Source organism: Gorilla gorilla, chromosome 7 (genome assembly GCF_029281585.2).
Source record: "Gorilla gorilla gorilla isolate KB3781 chromosome 7, NHGRI_mGorGor1-v2.1_pri, whole genome shotgun sequence".
NCBI classification, from domain to species: domain Eukaryota; kingdom Metazoa; phylum Chordata; class Mammalia; order Primates; family Hominidae; genus Gorilla; species Gorilla gorilla.
In genome coordinates this window covers 126,356,742-126,378,327 of record NC_073231.2, presented here as the reverse complement: position 1 = coordinate 126,378,327, position 21,586 = coordinate 126,356,742, and the positions used below count along the sequence as shown (strand labels likewise).

The 21,586-nt window shown below is 34.1% G+C and overlaps 1 protein-coding gene across 5 annotated transcripts in view; it reads right to left on the bottom strand.

Moving 5' to 3' along the window:
• MTBP (MDM2 binding protein) overlaps window positions 1-21,586 on the bottom strand; it is an 88,215-nt gene that overhangs the window by 13,011 nt on the left and 53,618 nt on the right. For all 5 annotated transcript variants that reach the window (XR_008668008.2, XR_008668009.2, XM_055349254.2 and 2 more), the window contains 6 exons: window positions 18,002-18,119; window positions 13,744-13,899; window positions 10,569-10,664; window positions 4,414-4,680; window positions 2,511-2,760; window positions 1,794-1,907 (listed from right to left, as the gene is read on the bottom strand). Coding sequence is in view for 3 of the 5 variants with exons in the window: in XM_055349254.2 (XP_055205229.2) it covers window positions 1,794-1,907; window positions 2,511-2,760; window positions 4,414-4,680; window positions 10,569-10,664; window positions 13,744-13,899; window positions 18,002-18,119 (1,001 nt within the window). In the remaining 2 variants the exon portion in view is untranslated. The remainder of the gene's footprint in view (window positions 1-1,793; window positions 1,908-2,510; window positions 2,761-4,413; window positions 4,681-10,568; window positions 10,665-13,743; window positions 13,900-18,001; window positions 18,120-21,586) is intronic.

Genomic DNA, 21,586 nt, shown 5'->3' with positions numbered 1-21,586 from the left:
TGAAATTCCATAATTATGTGACTCGTTGAAGAATTTTCATTCATTGGTTTGGACAAGCTAGGACGCTTGTGTCCACTCCTGGAAAAGTTTGTTACATTTTTGAACAAGTTTCTCTCTCTAAACTTTGAGAACAAAGGAGAGAAAATTGTTCAAAAAATACAAAATTCATATTATTAGCATTTTGGATCTTCTGTATTAATCCTCCAATTTTCTTACCCTGGATTTAATGTTTTTGTCATTTGATTCTAATTTCTGGTAAATTTTTTTCATCTCAACTGTTCAGCCTTTCTATTTAATTGACTTTATCATATTTTTAATGTTATGGAGCTTTCATGTTTTATGCTTTTTTTGGAAACAGCATCCTGTTCTAGTTTTATGGATGTGATTATCTTCTTTCTATGAGAATTATAGTTTTTATGAAGTTTTCTTCAACTTCCTGCTTCTTCAGAGTTCCCTTCATTCCTTTATGTTTTGGCATCAATTGTGTTAGAAGCTTTCCTCAAAGCCTGCTAATCCATGTCTGTCTAGTCATATTTAAAAGTGAGACACTAAAAATCTGACTGGAAACTCTGTGCAGAGATTGTCACTGGTTTCTTTTCAAGGTAGAGTGACAAGATGGCCAGTTAGCTTTTCCACTGCAGCTTCCAATATTTTCCCCAGCGACTATTTCCTACAATGTCACTGAGGTGGGTGGAAAAACCTATGCATGATAGACCTTGTAGTGAACATCTGGGGAGAAGAGCATGCAGAGCAAGTTGGACAATCTCCAGGTCACTTTGTAGATCTTTATTTAACTTCCCTGCTTTCTACGTGGACCCTTGCCCCTGCTTTCCATGATACCTGGTGTCTTCAAATCCTGAGCACCTCAGGTTCTGTGGAATTAACATGCTTCTCACTAGTATTCCACTAGGCACCCAATTAAATTGTAACTCTTTTCACTCTGTTACACCACACTTCCATGTGCTTTTTTGTTATTGTTCAATATGTATTAAAAACATTTCTACTTTTTTCTTGTCCTTTCTCTTGGATATGTGATAAATCTGCAGTTTTAACCAGAAACCCACAGATAACTGTGATTCAGGTCAGAAACTCTTAAGGCTGGACATAATCTAACATTGTCTAAGTTTTAGAAAACCATCATCTTGAGTGGCTGACCTGTCCAATGTCTTACAACTAGCTGATAATGGATCCAAAATTAGAAACTAGGTGTTTTGATATTTAGTCCAGTAGCCTTTTTACTACACAGTCATCCCTTGGTCTCTGCAAAGGACTGATTCCATGATCCCACTGAGAATACCAAAATCCACTGACAGTCAAGTCCCTTATATAAAATGGTGTAGTATTTGCATATATCCTATGCACATTTTCCCATATACTTTTTAAAAAGTCTGTACATGTTCAGTACAGATGCAGCATCCTTTTTTTTTTTTCAGAACATTTTCAATTTGCAGTTAACCCACGGATGTGGAACCCATAGATATAGAACCCACAGATATGGAGGGCCAACTGTATTAAAAAATTAATAATTAAACATGTTATGAAGCTTATTACCTGTAAGTCAAACGCACGTTAGGGGAAATAGGATATTGGTTAAAATGTAGCTTTCTATATATGAGAACTCAAATCAAATCAAATATAAAGTATTTTGGCTTCAATTTTTGTATCTCCATCATTTAATAAATCTGGCAGCAAGTATACGCCTCAGTATAAAAAATACTCAAACTTTTTTTTATGTCAAACAGGAACATTAGAACATGAACTAAATTTTGCCATTAGTAGAGAAGATACTGTACCTTTAGATAGAACTTAGAGATTTCAAAGAGACGCTGGCTGCATGCAGTGAAACATTCATGAGTCTCAGTAATACTGTGTTTCTTCAGGGTTTCAGTAACTACTTCTTTCAGTATCTTGAACAGAACATAACATATGACGAATATTTCTTGGAAAAGGCACAAACCTATTATTTCAGCTTTAGAGTTCAATCCTGTGAATTACACATTCATTTTGCTGTGCTAAAAGACAGACAGGTTCATTAAGACAAAATGATTGAGAAAAAAAAGATCTAACATTTACATGGTCAGAAGTGTCACAGGAATAATATGTTAGCAGGAAATGACTACAGTGTCTTAAGAAAGGAACTCAAATCATGAGTTCTGAATTGAAATCTGAGTGTTAAAGTTATACACAGCAGGGATATGTAAGTGTATATTTATTTTTTATTACGGGAAATTTCAAGCGTAGAAAAGTAGAGAATATTTGACACGCACAGAATATTTTATAACAAATTTCTATCTTGATATATCTTTTAACCAGCTTCAAGTATGATTAATCTGTGGCTAATCTTGTTTCACTTATATCCCCACCTACTTTCCTATCATCCTTCTTACACCAGTAAATTCTAAACATCGTTTCATTTCATTCATAAAATTTTTTAGACATATATTTTAAAGTAATCAAATTTAAAAAGTCTTCCCATGTAGAACTAAGAAAAATGGGAAATAAATCTTTACCCGTGTGTGTTTCTGTGATCTTGATTCCTTAATTTGCCTTGATGTTTTTGATTCATGCATACTTTTTTGACCTGAACTGGTCTTTGTAGCAAGTTTTGGAGTTTCACAGCTAGGAATTGGAACCAATGGACAAGTCACTGGTAAGGACCGCTCTGTTTGTGGCTTTCTGGATGTCACATGATGATGATAGTGATTACTATTACCAGTTGTCTGAGAAAGAAGAGACTCTGAACTTTCAGATTTCACAAGTCTATAGCAGGGGAAAAAAATCAAGAACGTAGATTAAGCAAATCAACATCGAAGTTCATTTTCTGTCTTAAATGTTACAACTATATCCATTAAGTGAATCAACATCGAAGTTTATTTTCTGTCTTACCAGTGTGTTACCACTATATTATACCACTATGTTATTACATAATATATAATATATAACATAATATATTACATAATATATAACACTATACCACTATGTTATAGTGTTACCACTATATCCATTATAACATAAATTCAAGAAAAGCAAACAAAATTTATTGCTATTACTGCCTTAAGTAAGCAATAAACATCATATTATAAAGTTGTTCCTTAGTTCTTCAGATGAGTAACTGAAACATAGAAGGTAATGAATAGTAAACTAGGATTTTGGCTAATAGAGAAAGCAACAAACAATATTGTTATACTCTCTCCCATCCCTCCAATTTACAATTTCTCAAATAAATCAGCTATGCATGCCAAGAGTGCTGCTATTTATAGATTTAATACTAATCTGTTAAATACTTATACTTTTCTGTTAAGATAATTTGAACAGAAACACCACAACCTGTATCTTTTTATACCCATGGAACTCCCTTGCAAAATAAGTCATAGTGTTAAAACAAATACAAATAAACTATAAAACTGGTTCATACTTCAATCTTCCTAAAATGTTTACATTTGTTCCCGACAAGGCCCAAATTTTTCCCTTTACAAGACAGGGTCTTATAGCCCTCAATTCTGCTGACCCAGAGGCCACAGTGTACTTTCCTTTTAGGAACACATATATTTTTATTAGCCATAGGTCAGAAATAAGAAATATGGCTATAAATATAGTACCCCAAATGTAACTGTTGCTTTTTATCAGGTATAAAAACTACCATGAATTTATAAAGTCCTCATAAAAACGACTGAGTTCTTCCATATCAGGGTAACCTTATTCTAACTTTTTTAACTATTCAAAAAAAGATCTGAAAGTTATGTTTTCATATAGTTCATACTTTTTGCAAGGTTTAAATACAATAAGAATTCAAGCCTTGCTTTAGATGCCAAGAACCTAAGTTTGACAAAGGTTCTAAAGATAACATAAATTCAATAAAAATTAGTGTTCACTACATAAACTTCTAACTTCTGATCAAGTATCTGGATATTTTATTTAGTTAGCAAAATAACGCATCCAGAAAAGTTTCATATATTCTATCATTATGCAGTGTTTAAAGCTATATTTTATATGTAACAGGTGTTTTAAAAATGGTACCTCATGGAATCTCTTGCTCAAGGGAACAATGCAGGCAGGAAACTGAGGGGAAAGGAAAGAAGAGCTAATGGGAGAACTCCCATCCCCAAACAGTCTCTTCAACAGGGCAGCTCAGCAGCTTAATCTATGCGGTGAAATCTCCACTGTTTCACGGCTTAAAAACTTTACAATCCATTGTGCTAATGGACCGTATATTAGCGTATAAAGCAAGAAACTGTGTTTTTTTCCCCAAATCATTTATTTTTATAACTTATAAGCAAAATCATCAACAGCTCATAAAACAAACTTCTTGCCATGAAGAAATTAACCTGAAAGACTAATATAAAATAAAATAAAAATCCTCGAGACTAAAATACTTTCTGTCAATATACTATTTATTTGCATGTAATATATCACCTTTTTCTGGGATAAACGCAATTCAGATCTTTAGATCTCCGTTTCAATCGGGATACTTCAGTTCGAAGTTCATTTTGTAAAACTTCTCCGTCAGGGACACTTCCAGGCTCTGACGAAACTGCAGGAGATGGAAGAGGGCTCAACACAGTAGGTACTGGAAAACTTTCTCTGGTGCAGGTAGTTTGAGTTTCATAACGAATAAGACGAGACTGAAGTTCAGAAAATCCTCCATCTCTTTCCAAAGCTTTTCGGTCATCCAAGCAATATCTAAAATAAGTGAAAGAGCATTAAAATGTAAACCTCCATGAGAGCAACAGACTTTCCCCTTTCAATGAGAAAATAGCAGGACATTTACTTTAAGAGTTCTTGTTTAATTTCCTAATAATTGCTGGAAGGTTGAGTGGCTGGCCTATTTCCCTCCCAAGTTCAGTTTTCTTCTAGTTTGCTATATGATATGTCAAAAGATTAAAAAATGTCTTTCACTTGTGTTTCTCTTTCACTTGTGTTTCTGGGCAACACATTAAGTTAATCCTTTGGCTTATTTTCAAAATAATACAGTTGCTGTTTTAATGCTTTTTAAAACTCTACCAACCTCTGATTTCTCAGTATGGCTGATATATGACAACATGAACTGCTGACTTCTGTTAGAAAGGGCAAGTTTATTCTCAACACAAAGATTAAAAGGGTATAAAGGCATTCTAAGCTGGCTCACCAAACAGCTTAGAACATTTAGAATTTTTTCTTTGAAACTCAGTTCCCACCTTAATTAACTGATTGACAGATTTTCCTTCAAACACTTAGGCTGTCTGTGCATGTGGTTTCTAGCTGAATCTGATTCAGGGCATCAATGAAATGTCAGCTCAGTGAATGCTTCTGGACTCAAAGAAATCCTAGGTTGTTAAGTACAACAAACAGGGATATCAGGAAGATCACCTAGGAGCTGTGTGACCTTGGACAACTCTTCACTTTCTTCCCTATCTACAACACCATTAAAAAAACACAAATGGCTTCACATATGTGATGGTAGCACTGTACAAATTAAAACCTTTCTCTGTGATCTGTCATTTTTACCTGCAAAATTCTAAGATACTGCCTAAAATCAGATTTTTGTATCCAAAAGATTTAGTTCAACTCCCAAGGAGTGTATCATTTCCTGAACATCTGACTGCTTGATGGAGGTTTTAAGAACCTTATCTTTCCCTTGTGACACTTACATATTTGATACAGACTTACGGAGTCAGAGTCCATGGATTTAAATCCAGGCTCCTCTACTTATTAGCTGTGAGAACTTGGCCAAATTACTTAACTTTATCTATGATTCTGTTGCTTCATCTGCAAAATGGGAATTATAGTACTTATCTGAAAAAGCTATTGTGATAATTTCTTGAATTGTACACATAAACACTTAGAATCAGTGCCTGAAACATGCAAGCAGGGCAGTCAAGAAATGTATGTTACTATTATTGTTATCATCATCATTAGATTTATTTTCTACCACAGTAAAGCTGGCAGTATGCTGACAATATGTAGCACAGCCAGAATGTAAACCCAGGTTGGTGACTTCAGAGCCTGACTTTAACCATTTTGGTATACTCTCTCTATGTAAAGTGTAAGAATCATCTTACTCCTGTTCAACACATGGCTGAGCATTAGAACCATCTGAAGAGCTTTCAAGAAATACTACGTGCTCAGTGTTTCTGATTTAATTGGTCTAGGGTAATACTCTGTCTTTGACAGTTTTAAAAATCTGCCTGGGTGATTCTTAAAAAACTACTCAAATCCATAGAAACAGAGTAGAATAGTGGTTATGGGGATGGGGAAGGTTATGGAAAGATGTAGATTAAAGGGTACAAAGTTGCAGAGTTATGTAGGATGAATAAATCTAGAAATCTAGCATACAGTATAAGGACTATAGTTAATCATATGTACCGTATATTGAAAATTTGCTAAGAGACTAGACTTTGGGTGCTCTTGGCACACAAAACAAGAGGTAACTATGTGAGATGATGGTTATGTTAGTTTGCCTGGCTACAGTGATCATTTCACTACACATACGTACATCAAAACATCTTATTATATTAAAATTAATTATATTTAAATATTAAAAATACACACTTTTTAAAAAGTCTACCTAGATGATTCTAAATTATAACTAGGACTGAAAAATCTCTGATCTACTCAGTTTAATTTAACCGGTGACAAAATTGATCTCTAAATCTGAATGTGAGTTGGTGGCAGAGTAGGGAGTAGAACCTAGGTCTCTGGCATCTCTCTAGCTAATATTCTTTCTCTAGTCTGTTGCTTAAGAAACATATTTCATTAAAAACCAGAAGCAACCCTAAGGGTTACTGACGAGTCCTACTTCTATCATGGGTAATTGGTAGAATCTAGAGTAAAATTAGAAATGTGAATTTCAAGAGTCTGGCAAGAGGCAATATAATGCCTGATGAGCTTGAATACTGAAAATTTTTGACAGAAAAGATGCATATTTTGATTCTAAGATAAATATTTCTTTCTACCTTAAGATTTTATTTCTAAGATGCAGATTTTTTTCTTCCGGTTTTAACATCTCTTGATCACAGCTGTTCATAATGTCATAGCTTCAACTGAATTATGCACACTGTACATGTTGATGTTAATTGCCATTTAAAATATCTTTAAAATGATTATACTATGATTTGCCATCGGAACAAAAATTTACTTTGTAAATTAGAGAAAAGAAACAGAGAGGCAGGGGGCAGGGTGTATATTTGATATTAGTGAAGTAAAAATTTATTGTTGGATGAATGACCACAATTCCATATTTTCTTACAAAACAATAAGCAAATGCTTTATGGGTCCTAACAAAGAAAAACACCCATAAGACAATGAAGCTGTTTTTGTTTTGTAACTAAGAAATACACAAAATACTGACTATCACAAACCAACCAATACCAATTAAGGCAGAAGGAAGTGCCAAATCTCTTGGAATAGATGAAGGAAATTTCAAAGCAATGAGAGCCTGGTGTGATCAAATGATTGTCAGAGTGTGACAGCAGAGTTTAATTTGCTGTTTAATAAAACAGTGTATTTTAAAATTAATGGCATCTTAAATTCCACGATAGGGTAAATAAGTGAAAAAACAAACAAGCCAACGGTGGTTAATATTTTAATTTGCCTTAAAAAACACTGTTTTGCTCCCATGCAATTAACGCATTCTTTCCAAATATTCCTTTGTATCAGAGAAAGAGCTCCAGGGTTCTAAAGGCCCACAATAACGTAAGAGAACTTTCTTTGTAGTTTCATATTTACTTTAAAATGTTACTTGACTTTGTTTCTACTCCATAATCTATGTTGAACATAAATCGGCTCTCATACTATACACCCAAATCTTCTTGAAAAAAACATGTTTCTGAATTCATGGTGCTCACCTCCTACAACTTTGTCAGCCTAGTCTCAATGTCCCCAGTTTAATGAGCATAAATTTACAGTAAAAAAAAGTGAGTCACAGATAGATTTGTTTATTTGTTTATGGGAGTAGGTAGGTAGTGGAGAAGAGAATTACTTTTTACAGTGAATCAGAATTTCATAACATTGTATGTGTATAAGTTAATAAAGCTCTGTGTAGATTTAAGCCCTTCAGGACACAGTACTCAAATAAGTCTTAATTTAATATTTTGATAAATGATCATGAAGAGCATATCCTTGACAAATTTTATAAATTTGTATATGTCAAGATTTTTTCTACAGTAAATTAAAAACAGCAGGAAAAAAAGAGTAGCGAGATGGAGACACAGAATAAACAACACTAAATTAAAATTTGGGTAGAAATAATCTAAATAAGATTATATGATGGACACTTTAGTCAGCAGTTAAAATGTAATTATTGTAGCTTATTTTATTCAAATCAGTGCTTCAGTGTGTTTATAGGGCCGAAGAAGTGAAAAACAGATGTGTCCTGGGGTATTCTGGCCATGTAGCAAAGCAAATGTTAATACTAGCACATTTTCTCAACAGTGAACGCTGCTTTTCATAATAATAATATAAACACTGTTGACTGGTTTCAACTTTCACATTCAAATTAAATACAAAATACCTAAAATTTTTAATTAGTTTCCTTTAATAGATTAGCAGGTCCTAAAATTCTTATCAAACAAAGTGGGGGAGATACTGCTTTATAGCTGATGGAATAAGAAGGAGAAGTTTAAATGTATATATATTTAAAAACATGAAAGTAAATAGCAGAGAGCTCAACTTGAGAAGAAGAACCAAATCTTCATAGCAGAGTCAATATTTTATATTGTGACAGTTAAAAATATTGACATAAGGGTATTTTTTAAAATGAGAGATAACCACCAGGGAAGCTAAACCAAACAAATAATATATATATTTTTTTTTTCTAAAAACTGGGAGGCAGTTAGGTAGTAATAAGGAAAGGAATTGTTGGTTTTCATTATAAACTTTTCTATAATGTTTAATTTCTAAGTCTTTAATAAAATCAAAAGGGGGAAAACAGAAAAATATATCCTATTAATCAAATGTTTATATAGTAGAACAAGATGTTCCCACTTAAATTTAACAAACTTAGTATAAATGAAAAGTAAAATTTTGGGGTGGGTGCGGTGGCTCACACCTGTAATCCCAGCACTTTTTGAGGCTGAGGCAGGTGGATCACTTGAGGTTAGGAGTTCAAGACCGCCTGGCCAACATGGCTAAACCCTGTCTCTACTAAAAATATAAAAATTAGCCAGGCGTGGTGGTGCATGCCTGTAATCCCAGTTACCTGGGAGGCTGAGGCATGAGAATCACTTGAACCCAGGAAACAGAGGTTGCAGTGAGCCAAGATTGTGCCACTGCACTCAGCCTGGGTGAAAAAGTGAGACTGTCTAGAAAAGAAAAAAGAGAAGTAAAATTTTGTAATCAATCCACAGAAGGGTATATGGCTAAAAATATAGTTTAAGTAAAAGCTTCAGCTAAATTTAAGGCTATTTGGGAAACATCCCTACCTTTTTCATGTTAAAGGGAGAATAATAATCCTCTCAAACAAGGAATCCTTTAGTCAAATAGCAGAACTACAAACATGGATCAGGTGGCATATCTTATCTTTTTATAATTTAGTAGCTATCTCCGAGTTGCCGATCTGTTGTTCACAAAACAATTTAAAAATCTTATCTTACCATTTAGATTCAAATTAGCATTTCATACAGGACTTCTTTTAGAAATAGATCACTATTGAATGTTATACTTCATATTGCTAATTTCAAAGTCTTCAAATCCTTTTTTTTTTTTTCTTTCTTGAGACAGGGTCTCATTCTGTCACCCAGCTGGAGTGCAGTGGCATGTTCATGGCTCACTGCAGCCTCAATCTCCCAATATCAATCGATCCTCCTGCCTCAGCATCCTGAGTAGCTAGGACTACAGGCACACACATACACCACTATGCCCAGCTAATTTTTATATTTTTTTTGTAGAGACGGGGTTTCACCATGTTGCCCAGGCTGGTCTCAAACTCCTGGGCTCAAGCGATCCAGCTGCCTCGGCCTCTCAAAGTGTTGGGATTACAGGCATTAGCCACCGTGTCTGGCCTCAAATCCTTATTTCAAGTATTTTTCACACAGACAGATATTTAATGTTGCTGGATGTATCGATATTTCATTCCTTGTTATAGTTGAATAGTATTGCTTTATATAAATATACCATAGTTTATCTATTTTCCTATTGATATCCTCCTAGGCTCTTTCCAGTTTGAGGATATTGAGAATTAAACTATTATGTGCATACTTGTATAAGTCTTTCTCTTGGAAAAATATCTAGTATTGAAATGCTGGGCCCTATCTAACAATTTCTGAGCAACTACAATGTAATTGGTGACCAGGAAATATTAATTTGACCCATAGTGTGAATATACATTTATAACATAGGGACCAAAACAATTTTGATTAAAATATCTAGTAACTAATAATAGGATGCTTAAATGCTATTAAGCTGATTAATCATCAAATAACTTCTTCAACAGAAGACAAATTATTTTTGTATGCACTACTTTGCTTTTTGAGGTTTTTGACATATCCTCTTGGTCTCTGTCTGAATTTATATCATTTTATTAAAGTCACTCTTCACACAAGACAGGCTGTATCAACAACATACAGAAGAGTAAAGTACAAATAAAAACTTACTCAATTCCATGATAATGACATACTGAGGCTTTCTCAAAAGGTAAGACCTGAAGTTTCCCAGGACTAAGTTCTGGTGTCAAAACAAAAGTCTTTTCCCTGAAACAAAAAATTTTTCATTTGTATTCAAAGTTTATTTACTGACAAAAAGAAAGTTAAAGAAAGTATCTAATGAAACAAATCTGACTTTTCCCTCTACAATTGGAATTTTATATGGGATAAAGGTTAAGGCACACCAGAAAGTATAATAAGGAAATGAAGCAAGGTTAGGCCTTGGCTTTCATCACTTAAATTTTCTGTACCTCAATAAGTTATGATGTTATTTATTGCACAAAACTATTCTGAGAAATAGGTAAAACAAAAATGCAATATGATTTATAATGGAAATTCAAGAGGCAGTATTATTTCTTTCTTTTTTTGGGGGGGCGGTGGGGACGGAGTCTCACTCTGTCGTCCAGGCTGGGGTGTAGTGGTGTGATCTCAGCTCACTGCAACTTCTGCCTCCCAGGTTCAAGCGATTCTCCTGCCTCAGCCTCCCGAGTAGCTAGAATTACAGGCACCCGCTCCCATGTCCAACTCATTTTTGTATTTTTAGTAGAGACAGGGTTTCACCATGTTGGCCAGGCTGGTCTCAAACTCCTGACCTCAAGTGATCCGCCGGCCTCAGCCTCCCAAAGTGTTGGGATTACTGGCATGAGCCACTGCGTCCAGCCAAGAAGCAGCCTTATTTCTGGAAGATTTTCCTTGGTAGAGTAAACTAACGTTTAGGCATTTAGTTAAATCCTTTTCTGCAGGGGAATAATTAAAGTCAACTTGAATCTTTGGTAACAATAAAAGTATTTACTTCCTACTAAAACACGTGGGACCCAGATCTTTCTTTGCTTGAGAATGTAGTCACTGGCACCTACTTTAAGAGTCAGCAACTTTTTAAATATCAGAGGGTATACAGACTAACAACTGCTGAGTTCAGTTCTTTTTCTGAAGTAGGTTTTCAATCAACTGGCATGTTAGAACTAATCATATGTCGAGTTTACATAAAATATTCATGCTCAAGCCTTTCCACACCTAGAACTACAGCGATATATCAAAATCTGGGAAAGAAGAGGGTCACTGCAATTAGATTAAGCTCTCTGGATTATTCCGATAGGTGCCGTCCTTCTCTGAGCTGGAAACCACTGTTGTAATGTAATGGATCATGGTCCTGAAGCTCAGAAGTTCAGGAAATGGGGAAATTATGCAACAGTGGTCTTTAAATAGTTACTAGGTAAAATGAAATACCAGGGGCTTGAGTTCAGAAGAGTTGGAAATGGTATGTAGAAGGGCAAGTAAATAGCAGAGTACTAAGAATAAATTTGCTATCACATTTTCCCCCCTATGGCATTGGTAATGAAAACTGTCCCGCCACTGAAAATTATCTAGGGTACTATGATAAGCATTTGAAATTATTACATTAAAATGTAAAATTCATGCCAATTAATGAATCCTAAAAAGCAGACATTATATTCAAATGCATCCATTTAAATTATTCCACAAAAAGTAACATTAGTAAATTACAATGACCCCAGTATTTCGATGATTATTAAAATAATTTTGTAAAATGGAAATCTTTAACTATCTAGCATTTTACTTCTTTCCTTTACCATATTGTCTCTCATTTCTCATATCAATCGCCCTCAGCAACCTTACCTATTTTTGTTTAATTTCACTCACAAGTTTTTCTTTCTAAAATAAATATGTTGATAAATATGTGTTTTGTCAATGTTTATTATTTCCTTGGTATATACATAGGAGTCATGTTTGTACTTTGTTTAACACAGCATTTTGGATGGCTTCTTGTGCAGGTAAACATTTAATAAGAGCATATAGGTTCCTGATTTATTACCATGAAAACTCATCCTTCAACTCTAATGTTAACAGAAGATACATTTGATAGCCATGCAGTTCTTTACTAACACTGAAGAATCGCATCAAATTTTCCTAAATAAATCACCTACAATTAGTTTCCAGAAAGAACTAACTTTATCTCCCCTACAATGCATCTAGAAAGACATTCTGTCAAAAAGAGTACAACTTACATAAATAATTCAGTTTAGGCAAACCAACTGACTCTGCCAGTTTGTGCTTAATGATTTGAAAGGACAGTAATCCAATAACTAAATAGATGAAAACATGTATATTTCTTTACTTTCTTGATTCCCACAACAAAAGGTTATCAATCTTTCAAAGTTATGGGAAAAAAATTACTCCAAAATTATATAATTTTTATGTCATTAAAATCATTAAGTCATTAAGACTCTCAAATTTTCAGTTGCTCTTTATCTCTCTCTAGTGAACATGCACATAAAGCAATAATGTTCCAGCAATATTTCTGAGATATAACTGCCTTCAAATAACTCCTTTGCAAAATTCACCTTTAAAGGCAATATTTATCACAGTATAACTCCGATTAAGCTTATAAAAGTGATCAAAGTGATCTACAATTTTTAAGGTCTTTTGGAAGGTTTTCAAAATAATGAATTAACAATTAAAAAGACAGAGTAATTAGTAAATTATTCAATTCTCACAGGTATTTGATGTCACAATTTTGTGGGCAATTTTGTCAAAGTCAGCAACATGCAGCATTTATTAACTAGTAACTTAGTGAAAACTGTCTTGGAAGTCAAATTAGTTGTAAATTATTCACGTAGACACTGAATTCTTACTTGGCAATGTCATAGTTTCCAAAGCATTTTTATTACACTTTCCTGTTCTTCAGGTGAAAGGCCATGCTTTTTGCTACTATTAGGCATGCCTGACAATGCTCATGCTGAGTAGTGGCAATATCAACACTACAGTAACACAGAAAAGAGAACTAAAAAAAAAATTTTGTAAGTCAAATTCCTATTTTTTATTAGAAAGCATTGTCCTTTGCATACCAAATAGAAGTTACTGACTTCTACAGGGAATATGGTGAGTTTGCTTTTCTTATTCCTGTTTCTCTTATATTCGATACCACAAAACAGTAGGATATTTTGATAAGGTAAAAAGTGAAGATTAAGGCCAACAGACAAACATTGGGATCAAACTTATAAATTTTCCCTGAGTAGCATAGGACATCAATTAATAAGGAAATGAGGCACAATTTTATGTAAAAGTAATTTTTAAAAAGTTAACTGGAAATTATAAGTTTATAACCTACCCCTTTTGAATCGGTAAAGGTTGAAGATCTCCAACGGGTAATCCATCTGAGGTAAAGTACTTCAGCAATTCTTTAGCATCCAATAATGTGATTGAGTCCCGAGGACCCTCTTTGTGGCCCAGCAACTGTTCAGATGAATGAGGTAATGAACCAGTTCTGGGAAAATAATGTTACGCAGATTTATTAAAAGTGGATTCAATCCAGAGAGAAGCCAGAGTCAAAAAAAAAAAAAAAGCATAGTCGGGAAAAGATGTGAGCAGAAACCAGAAAAACACACCAGCAACACGGGAGAATTAAACATTTAGGACAGATAATAAAGTAAAATATTTGCAAATAACTTAGTTTGTAACTATGTTTTAAAAAATCTTTAGGTCACAATAAAACTTGCAGTTATCATGTCAAGAAGTAGTATTTTAACTACTTAAAAGAAACATAATTACATTATCTATTAATGATGGCCTATTATTCAGTGGTGTGAAGTTACCAATTCTATAAAACTTAAATCTAAATTCTCTTGTATGTTCTGAAACCCCACAATACTATAAATTTTTGAGGGAAGTGACTGAATGTCCCAATTTTCCATGAACTGGAAAGATTACTTGAAGCACAACCATGAAATGAGACAATAATCAGAAATCTCCCCAAAGTCTCTTGTAGCCATGATGATGACATTATGAATAAGCACTGAATCATTATTATAAACCTGAAATACATGCAGGACTTTATATTTTTCAAACTACTTTACATATAACATATTCTTAATCCTCACAAGTTTCCTTGAAAAAGACAGAATAGGTCTTATCTCAAAATGAAATAATAACTAAAAATAAGTACTTTGTAAAGTGAAAATCAGCATGCCAAGCTTAAAAAGCAATCATTATTCCTACTTGTCAAGTAAAGATGCTAACATACAAAAGGTTACATTACAGACCCAGGGTGATACAGCTATGTAAAATGATAGAACCAGACTAACTCCAAATTAGTTATTATTTCTACTCTATGACCCTATAAATGAAAAAAAACTCACAGAAAGTTTTAAATACCGGCAAGTGAAAAGCACTGTAGTTTCAGTTAGATGTTTCCAGTTAGAGGTTTCGGTTAGAGGTTTCACTATGCACTGAATCAGATCACCATAGCTCTGTTACCATAGCATAAATAAAATATTTCAATGTCTGCACAGAAAATTAATTTCCTAGCTTTATATTAACTCAACTATTTCCTGATTATTTTATTACTCAAATTAAGCATAATTACTGATAATTACCTGATTAAAATGTTGACATTACAGTTTTAAACATATTTCTGTACATTAAGGTCAATAAAATACTGACAGTGCCTCTTTCCTCTTCCTATTCTTTTGTTTTTAAACTGAAAATATTAATCTAATAAAAACAGTCAACAAAACACTCAAATTTTCTGCGGACTTCATACTCCAGCAGGGTGGGAGCTATACAATGATTTTAATTTGTAAAGATACAGTGCCTGTCTCAGTGCCAGTGGTGATGGCCCAGAATAAAGCCCCTGTAATTTAGTGCTGGGTGAAGCACCAATGCTTCCTGCCTGCTGATACCCTAAAGTATGCCCTAAAGTGAAGCCTGACAAACATTCTCCACCCCGGCTCTCCCTTCTCCTAACATTAATATAAGTGAGAGACGTGGGGAACAGGACTAAACCTATGGAAAGAAAATATATGCCAACTACCTATAGAAAGCAACAGGGCCCTATATTCCTAGTTATGAAGAGACAATCAAGGACCACCAGACACTGGAGAAAAATTACACATAAGAGAAAAACACCAGAAGAACAAATAAAACAGCTGCAAATGGAAATGAGATAATTCAAGAAACAGATAAAACAAGTTTAAAGAAAATTCTAATTAATATCCTTATAGTATCATCTCAAGTCTTATTAACAAAAGAATAGGTTGCTAGAAAAAATACAGCAGAAGAACAAGAGCAAATTATTAGAAATTTAAAATATGACTACCAAAAATTTTAACAGAAAAGATGAAACCAAAGGTAAAGGAAATTCCCCAGAACATAGAGCAGAAAAGTTAAAGAGCTAGAATATTAAGAAAAAAATCAAATTAAAAAACATCAATCCAGAATGTTTAATATTAATTAAAATAGGTATTTCAGAGAGAAAGAAAAAAAGAAAATGAAGGGAAGAATAGTATTGAAGAAATAATAAGATATTTCTCAGAGCCACAAAAAGACAAAAGACTTGAATCTAAAACATCTCATACCATGGCCTCTTGTAATTTCAGAACATTAAAGAAAACAGAAAATTGTAAAAGTTTTAGAGACAAAATAAAATACTTATTGAGGAACAAAAATCGATCTGGCATCAGACTTCTCTTTAATATATGAAATCCAAGAAAATACAGAACTAATCTAAAACGTAATCAAAAGAAATACCAGGATAACAAATATGCAGGTAGAGTCAGCCAAGTTAGAGTAGGAACTCAGAGAGAAGAAAAATAAAATTAAGAATTGTATACTGCAAATAGCATAAGGTTTAGAGATAGAAGATAAAAAGGGAAGAAAAATAAGGGTGATAATTACTCATCTTTCCCAGTGGGAAGTTATAAGATATCATCCAAAATTGGTAGGCAAGAAATTGAGGTTCTCTCGTGGGGAACCTGTCCTTTTCTCACTCTTCTTTCTTGTCTTCTCCTGCCTAACCTATAAACACCGGGGATTCTTAAGGAGTGGTCTTAGCCTCCATTTCTTTTTGCCTCATAGTCTCACCATGTAACTCATCAACCATCATGTATTTGGAAATCCCTACTGATGATAACTCCAAATTGAGTGAGTTCCAGATATCCCCACAGTCCACTTGTTATTTCCACTTGGATAGATCAAACGTATCATCCCTAAAGAAGAATTCTTGATTTTTTCTCCCCAAAGCTGTCCTCACCCTAAGTTTCCACCCATCTACCCCAGAAGAACACCACTCACTCGACTGAAGCCAGAAATCTAAATGATCTTCAACATTTCCTTTCCCTCTATTCCACATCTAATGCATCATAGGAAGCTTTTCACCAGCTTACCACTAACTTATCTCCCAAATTTATTTCCACTACTACTGCTCTAGTTTGAAATTACAGTCATCTCTCACTTAGCCTACAGATAGAGCCATCTGTCTCTCTGCTCTAATCTCTCCCTCCTGCAATTTATTTGCCGTAAGAAAGCAAAATTTTTGCAAAATCATATCCCATCACTCTTTCATATGAAATCCTCCCACCAATGCACTTAAAATGAAATCCGAACTGTGTATGAGGACCTATTTGGTCCTGTGTGACTGAATGTACTTCACCCATTTATCCGTTAGGTCTCAGCTCAAATGTAACGTCCTCTAAGAGGTCTCCCTGACCATCCACCTCATCTAAGTGAGTACTACCACTTCCCTCCCCACAACAAATAAAATTTTTCTCCCCCAGTCTTTTTATTTCATTCATTACACACAGAATAATTTACAACTATTATATTTACTTGTCTGGTTACTTGTTTTGATTGCTGCTGTCATTAAAAGCTAAGCTCTAGATGAGAGGGGCAGTGCACAGCTTGTTATTCCTCATATTCCCAGCACCTGACACATGGTTGGTACTCAATAAATGCCTGTTTCATGTGTATGAAACAAAGCTATAGCAAGTAATAAAATACTATCCATGGAGAAGCTAAAAATAAAAATGTGATTTGTAATATTTCAGAGAAAAGTAATGTAAGAGAGCTTAGCTTCTCCTGTTTTATTTCATCATTTAACAATTATGTACTAAGGGCCTACTATGTACTGAACCAAAATAACAAAAACAAAACAAAACAAAAAATCCTGTCTCATACAGTTCATTCATAGGCACTGTATAAACATATATGAATGTAAAACAGGAAAAGATCAAAGTGGTTCAAATGAGGCAAGTACTTCTACTTCGTTTTACATGTTCTTGTAGTAAGATTTTCTTATATCTTCATATACTGTGTATGTCTATGGAAGACGGTCTGAAAGGCTATACACCAAAATGTTCACTGTGATGACACAGACCTAGAAAGTACAAGTGCAGGGCAGAGCAAGATGAGCACTTCCCTTTTAATTGATATACTACTCTAGTGATTAACTATCTATTCACAGTAAGTATGTATTTCTTTTATAATAAAACTATAAACTGCTTAAATCTCATAAACATAATTTAACTATTTTAAAAAAGAGTTCATTCAAATTACTGAGCTATCACATGCTTTACTACAGATTCAAATATTACCTCATTTTTTGTTTAGTTTTTTCAAAAGTTTCCAAATTTTGAAGAACATGCCTTTCTGGCCATTCCAGAGGATTGGTTTCCATTAGACTTGAGGAATTAGGTTCCACTGGACTAAAATCTAAAGTGAAAGAAATACACATAAGTCTGAAAAGTATTAACATACTGAATTTTGCTAATAAAAATGTGTATTTACAGACACATACATACGTGTGTGTGTATGTGTGTCTATAAAGGCATACTTACCTTAGGCATTTATTAAAGACCTCTCTGATGGCCTAAACTGTGCAAAAGGCCATAGAAATGTTTGTTGCAAATAAAAATAAAATATCACCTCATAATAAATGTCATAAGCTAAAATTCACAAAATTGAATTAGCACTATTTAGGACTCCTATGGAATAAAAGCATAACTTTGCTATTTTGGGTGAAAACAGTTCTAAATGAAAAGAAGATAACTCTGTAGAGAATATATTGGATATTCTGTGTGATTTTTCATACTAGAAATAGGAATTAGCACAAATAGACCAAAAAATTACATTGTTTAAAAAGAGATTACCTTATTCTCAAAACTACAATAATAATAGATAAGTTATGATGTTCTGATGTTCTCTCGCAGAAACCAAGATGGTTAAACATACACGCCTTCAAATCACTAACATTCAGTGTTATTTTCTACTAATCAAATATTATGTGTAAGAGTGTGCTTATCTTTCTGGATAATACACTGCAGTGAACTATATTGAGATTGCTGTTAATATCGGGATTTTCAATGAAAACCTAAAGGGACAGTTTCTGTTCTTATTAGAAATTATTATAAATAGTATTAATATATTCAAACTGTTTTAACACTGGCAAAATTACTAACTGTGCTACTTTTTGGATTGCAAAACTATCTGGTTTTAGAATTGTTTTGAACATTGTTCTAATAAACTCACTGAAAATTATTAACATTAGCTATTTGATTAACTATCAACATTAACAAAAATATTCATTTTATATTTTTGAAAGGACTGAGAAAGTAATGATTTGGTAAAGGAATTTTCTTTTTTTTTTTTTTCTTTTTCCAGAGACAAGAGTCTCACTCTGTCGCCCAGGCTGGAGTGCAGTGGTGTGATCTCAGCTCACTGCAACCTCTGCCTCCTGGGTTCAAGCAATTCCCCTGCCTCAGGCTCCCAAGTAGCTGGGATTACAGGTACATGCCACAATGCCCAGCTTATTTTTGTATTTTTATTTTATTATTATTTATTTTTTTTGAGACGGAGTCTCGCTGTCGCCCAGGCTGGAGTGCACTAGCCCAACCTCCGCTCACTGCAAGCTCCGCCTCCCAGGTTCACGCCATTCTCCTGGCTCAGCCTCCAGAGTAGCTGGGACTACAGGTGCCCGCCACCACGCCCGGCTAATTTTTTTTTTTTTTTTTTTTTTGAGATGGAGTTTCACTCTGTCACCCAGGCTGGAGTGCAGTGGCGCAATCTCGGCTCACTGCAAGCTCCGCCTCCCAGGTTCACGCCATTCTCCTGCCTCAGCCTCCGGAGTAGCTGGGACTGCAGGCACGCACCACCACGCCCGGCTAATTTTTTGTATTTTTAGTAGGGACGGGGTTTCACCATGTTGGCCAGGATGGTCTCGATCTCCTGAGCTCGTGATCCACCGGCCTCGGCCTCCCAAAGTGCTGGGATTACAGGTGTGAGCCACCGCGCCTGGCCTATTTTTGTATTTTTAGTAGAGAAAAGGGTTCACCATGTTGGCCAGGTTGGTCTCGAACATCTGGCCTCAAGTGATCCATCCACCTTGGCCTCCCAAAGTGCTGGGATTATAGGCGTGAGCCACCACGCCCGGCCTGTTAAAGGAATTTTTAAACAAGAAACATAAATGAAAATTAATGCAAACTGCATCTTATTTTCCTTTTACTTATTAAACTATTTAACCTTGAATAGTTTAAAATATTTTCAATACCTATATTGAACTGCCCTATCTAACCATCCAAATACAACACTTCACATTTTTTAGTAAAGGTGGTGAAATGCTATTTTAAAAAGTAATGAGCTTTATAATAAAATAACATGCTGCTGAATGTTCATGCGGCTTTCCACTAAAAGCATAAAGAACAAAATCGCTTGCATTTCTGCACAGCTTCATGCCATGAGTTCATAAAAGAATATAAGCAATCTTAAATAACATTAAACATTAAATTGTTCCTAAATATTACAATATAATATACAACCTAAAAAATAAATTACATAGGCTAAATATTAAGAAATAGGTGGGAAAACATTCATATGTGTCATGTCTTTTGTGGAATCATTTAATACAATTCTTACAATAAAATAAAACACATTTCATTGATGTGGCAGTCCAAACGCTGGGCTATGCTGACAGCCAAAAAGCACAAAGGCTCTCTGAGAAACCAAGAACACTGCTTTAAAAAAAAATCATTTTACAGGAAACACAGAAATAGAACAATAGAACCAACACAACAGGGAAATAGGGAAAACTGACCTAAAAAAATCACAAATCACAGCAAACAAAAAGAGATGACATTATGTGATTAATGAATTGAGGCTATTATAACCTTACATACTTAAATATGAATAAATCACAAAGAAAATGTTATATTGCAAATTAATAAAGCAAGAATTATAAATAAATGCCAGAAGATCCTTTTTAAGTGTTTGAAGTAATAAAATAACGATCTGATAGAATTACCTGGAAAACTTACTTATGCAGTGTGTTGATGTGCCCAGTGGGCCCATGCAAAGGAGACAGTTATTGTAGTTATTGTATTATGAGTTCAGATATCACATCTGACTTTGTCAAAGTCTTTAGCAACTTTGTAACAATGTGTAAATAAATCATTATATTGGGCATTTTCTACATACTGTCTTGTCACTTGTTATACATGCTAGAGTTTTTACCAAAAAATAAGCAGATTAAATAACTTTATTAATTACTAATAACTCCTAATATGCATGCTTGCAAATGAGTCAGAATATGATATCTAATTGGCCTTAGTGTTTCTTTCATTATGTAATTTACAAGTAGATGTATTTCTTCAAATCAAAGCAACAAAAGATGTTAAAAATCACAACTTCATTCTTAGGAGTCATGTTCAAATGCATAACCTGTCTAATTTCAGTTCAGTTTCTAAAAATCTTCCAAGTTTCTTTCATTTATTCAATAAATGCAATCTTAAAATGTGATCCAATAATTTGAAAAAAAAATTACAGGGAGAGAGTATAACATAAAACAACTGAAACTGGGGAAGGTCTGGGAAAGCCTCTTTGAGAAAGTTACATTTAAATCAAGATCTGAAGAACGATTGTCAGTTAATCAGGTAAAGGCTGGAAGAAAAGAATTCCAGGCAAAGGATACTGCAGAAAGAAAGAAATGTAACATGTCCAAGGAAAGAAAGGACTTCCTGTGGTAAAAAGGAAACAGAAATGTACTAGTACTAGAATAAGTATGAAGCCAGATACCATTTAAGGTTTTTACAAACCATATGAAGGATGATGCATTCTATGTGCAATTAGAAGCAATCAAGAAGGTCTGGGCAAAGGAGTGACATAATCTGACTGTAGATTGTGTTCAT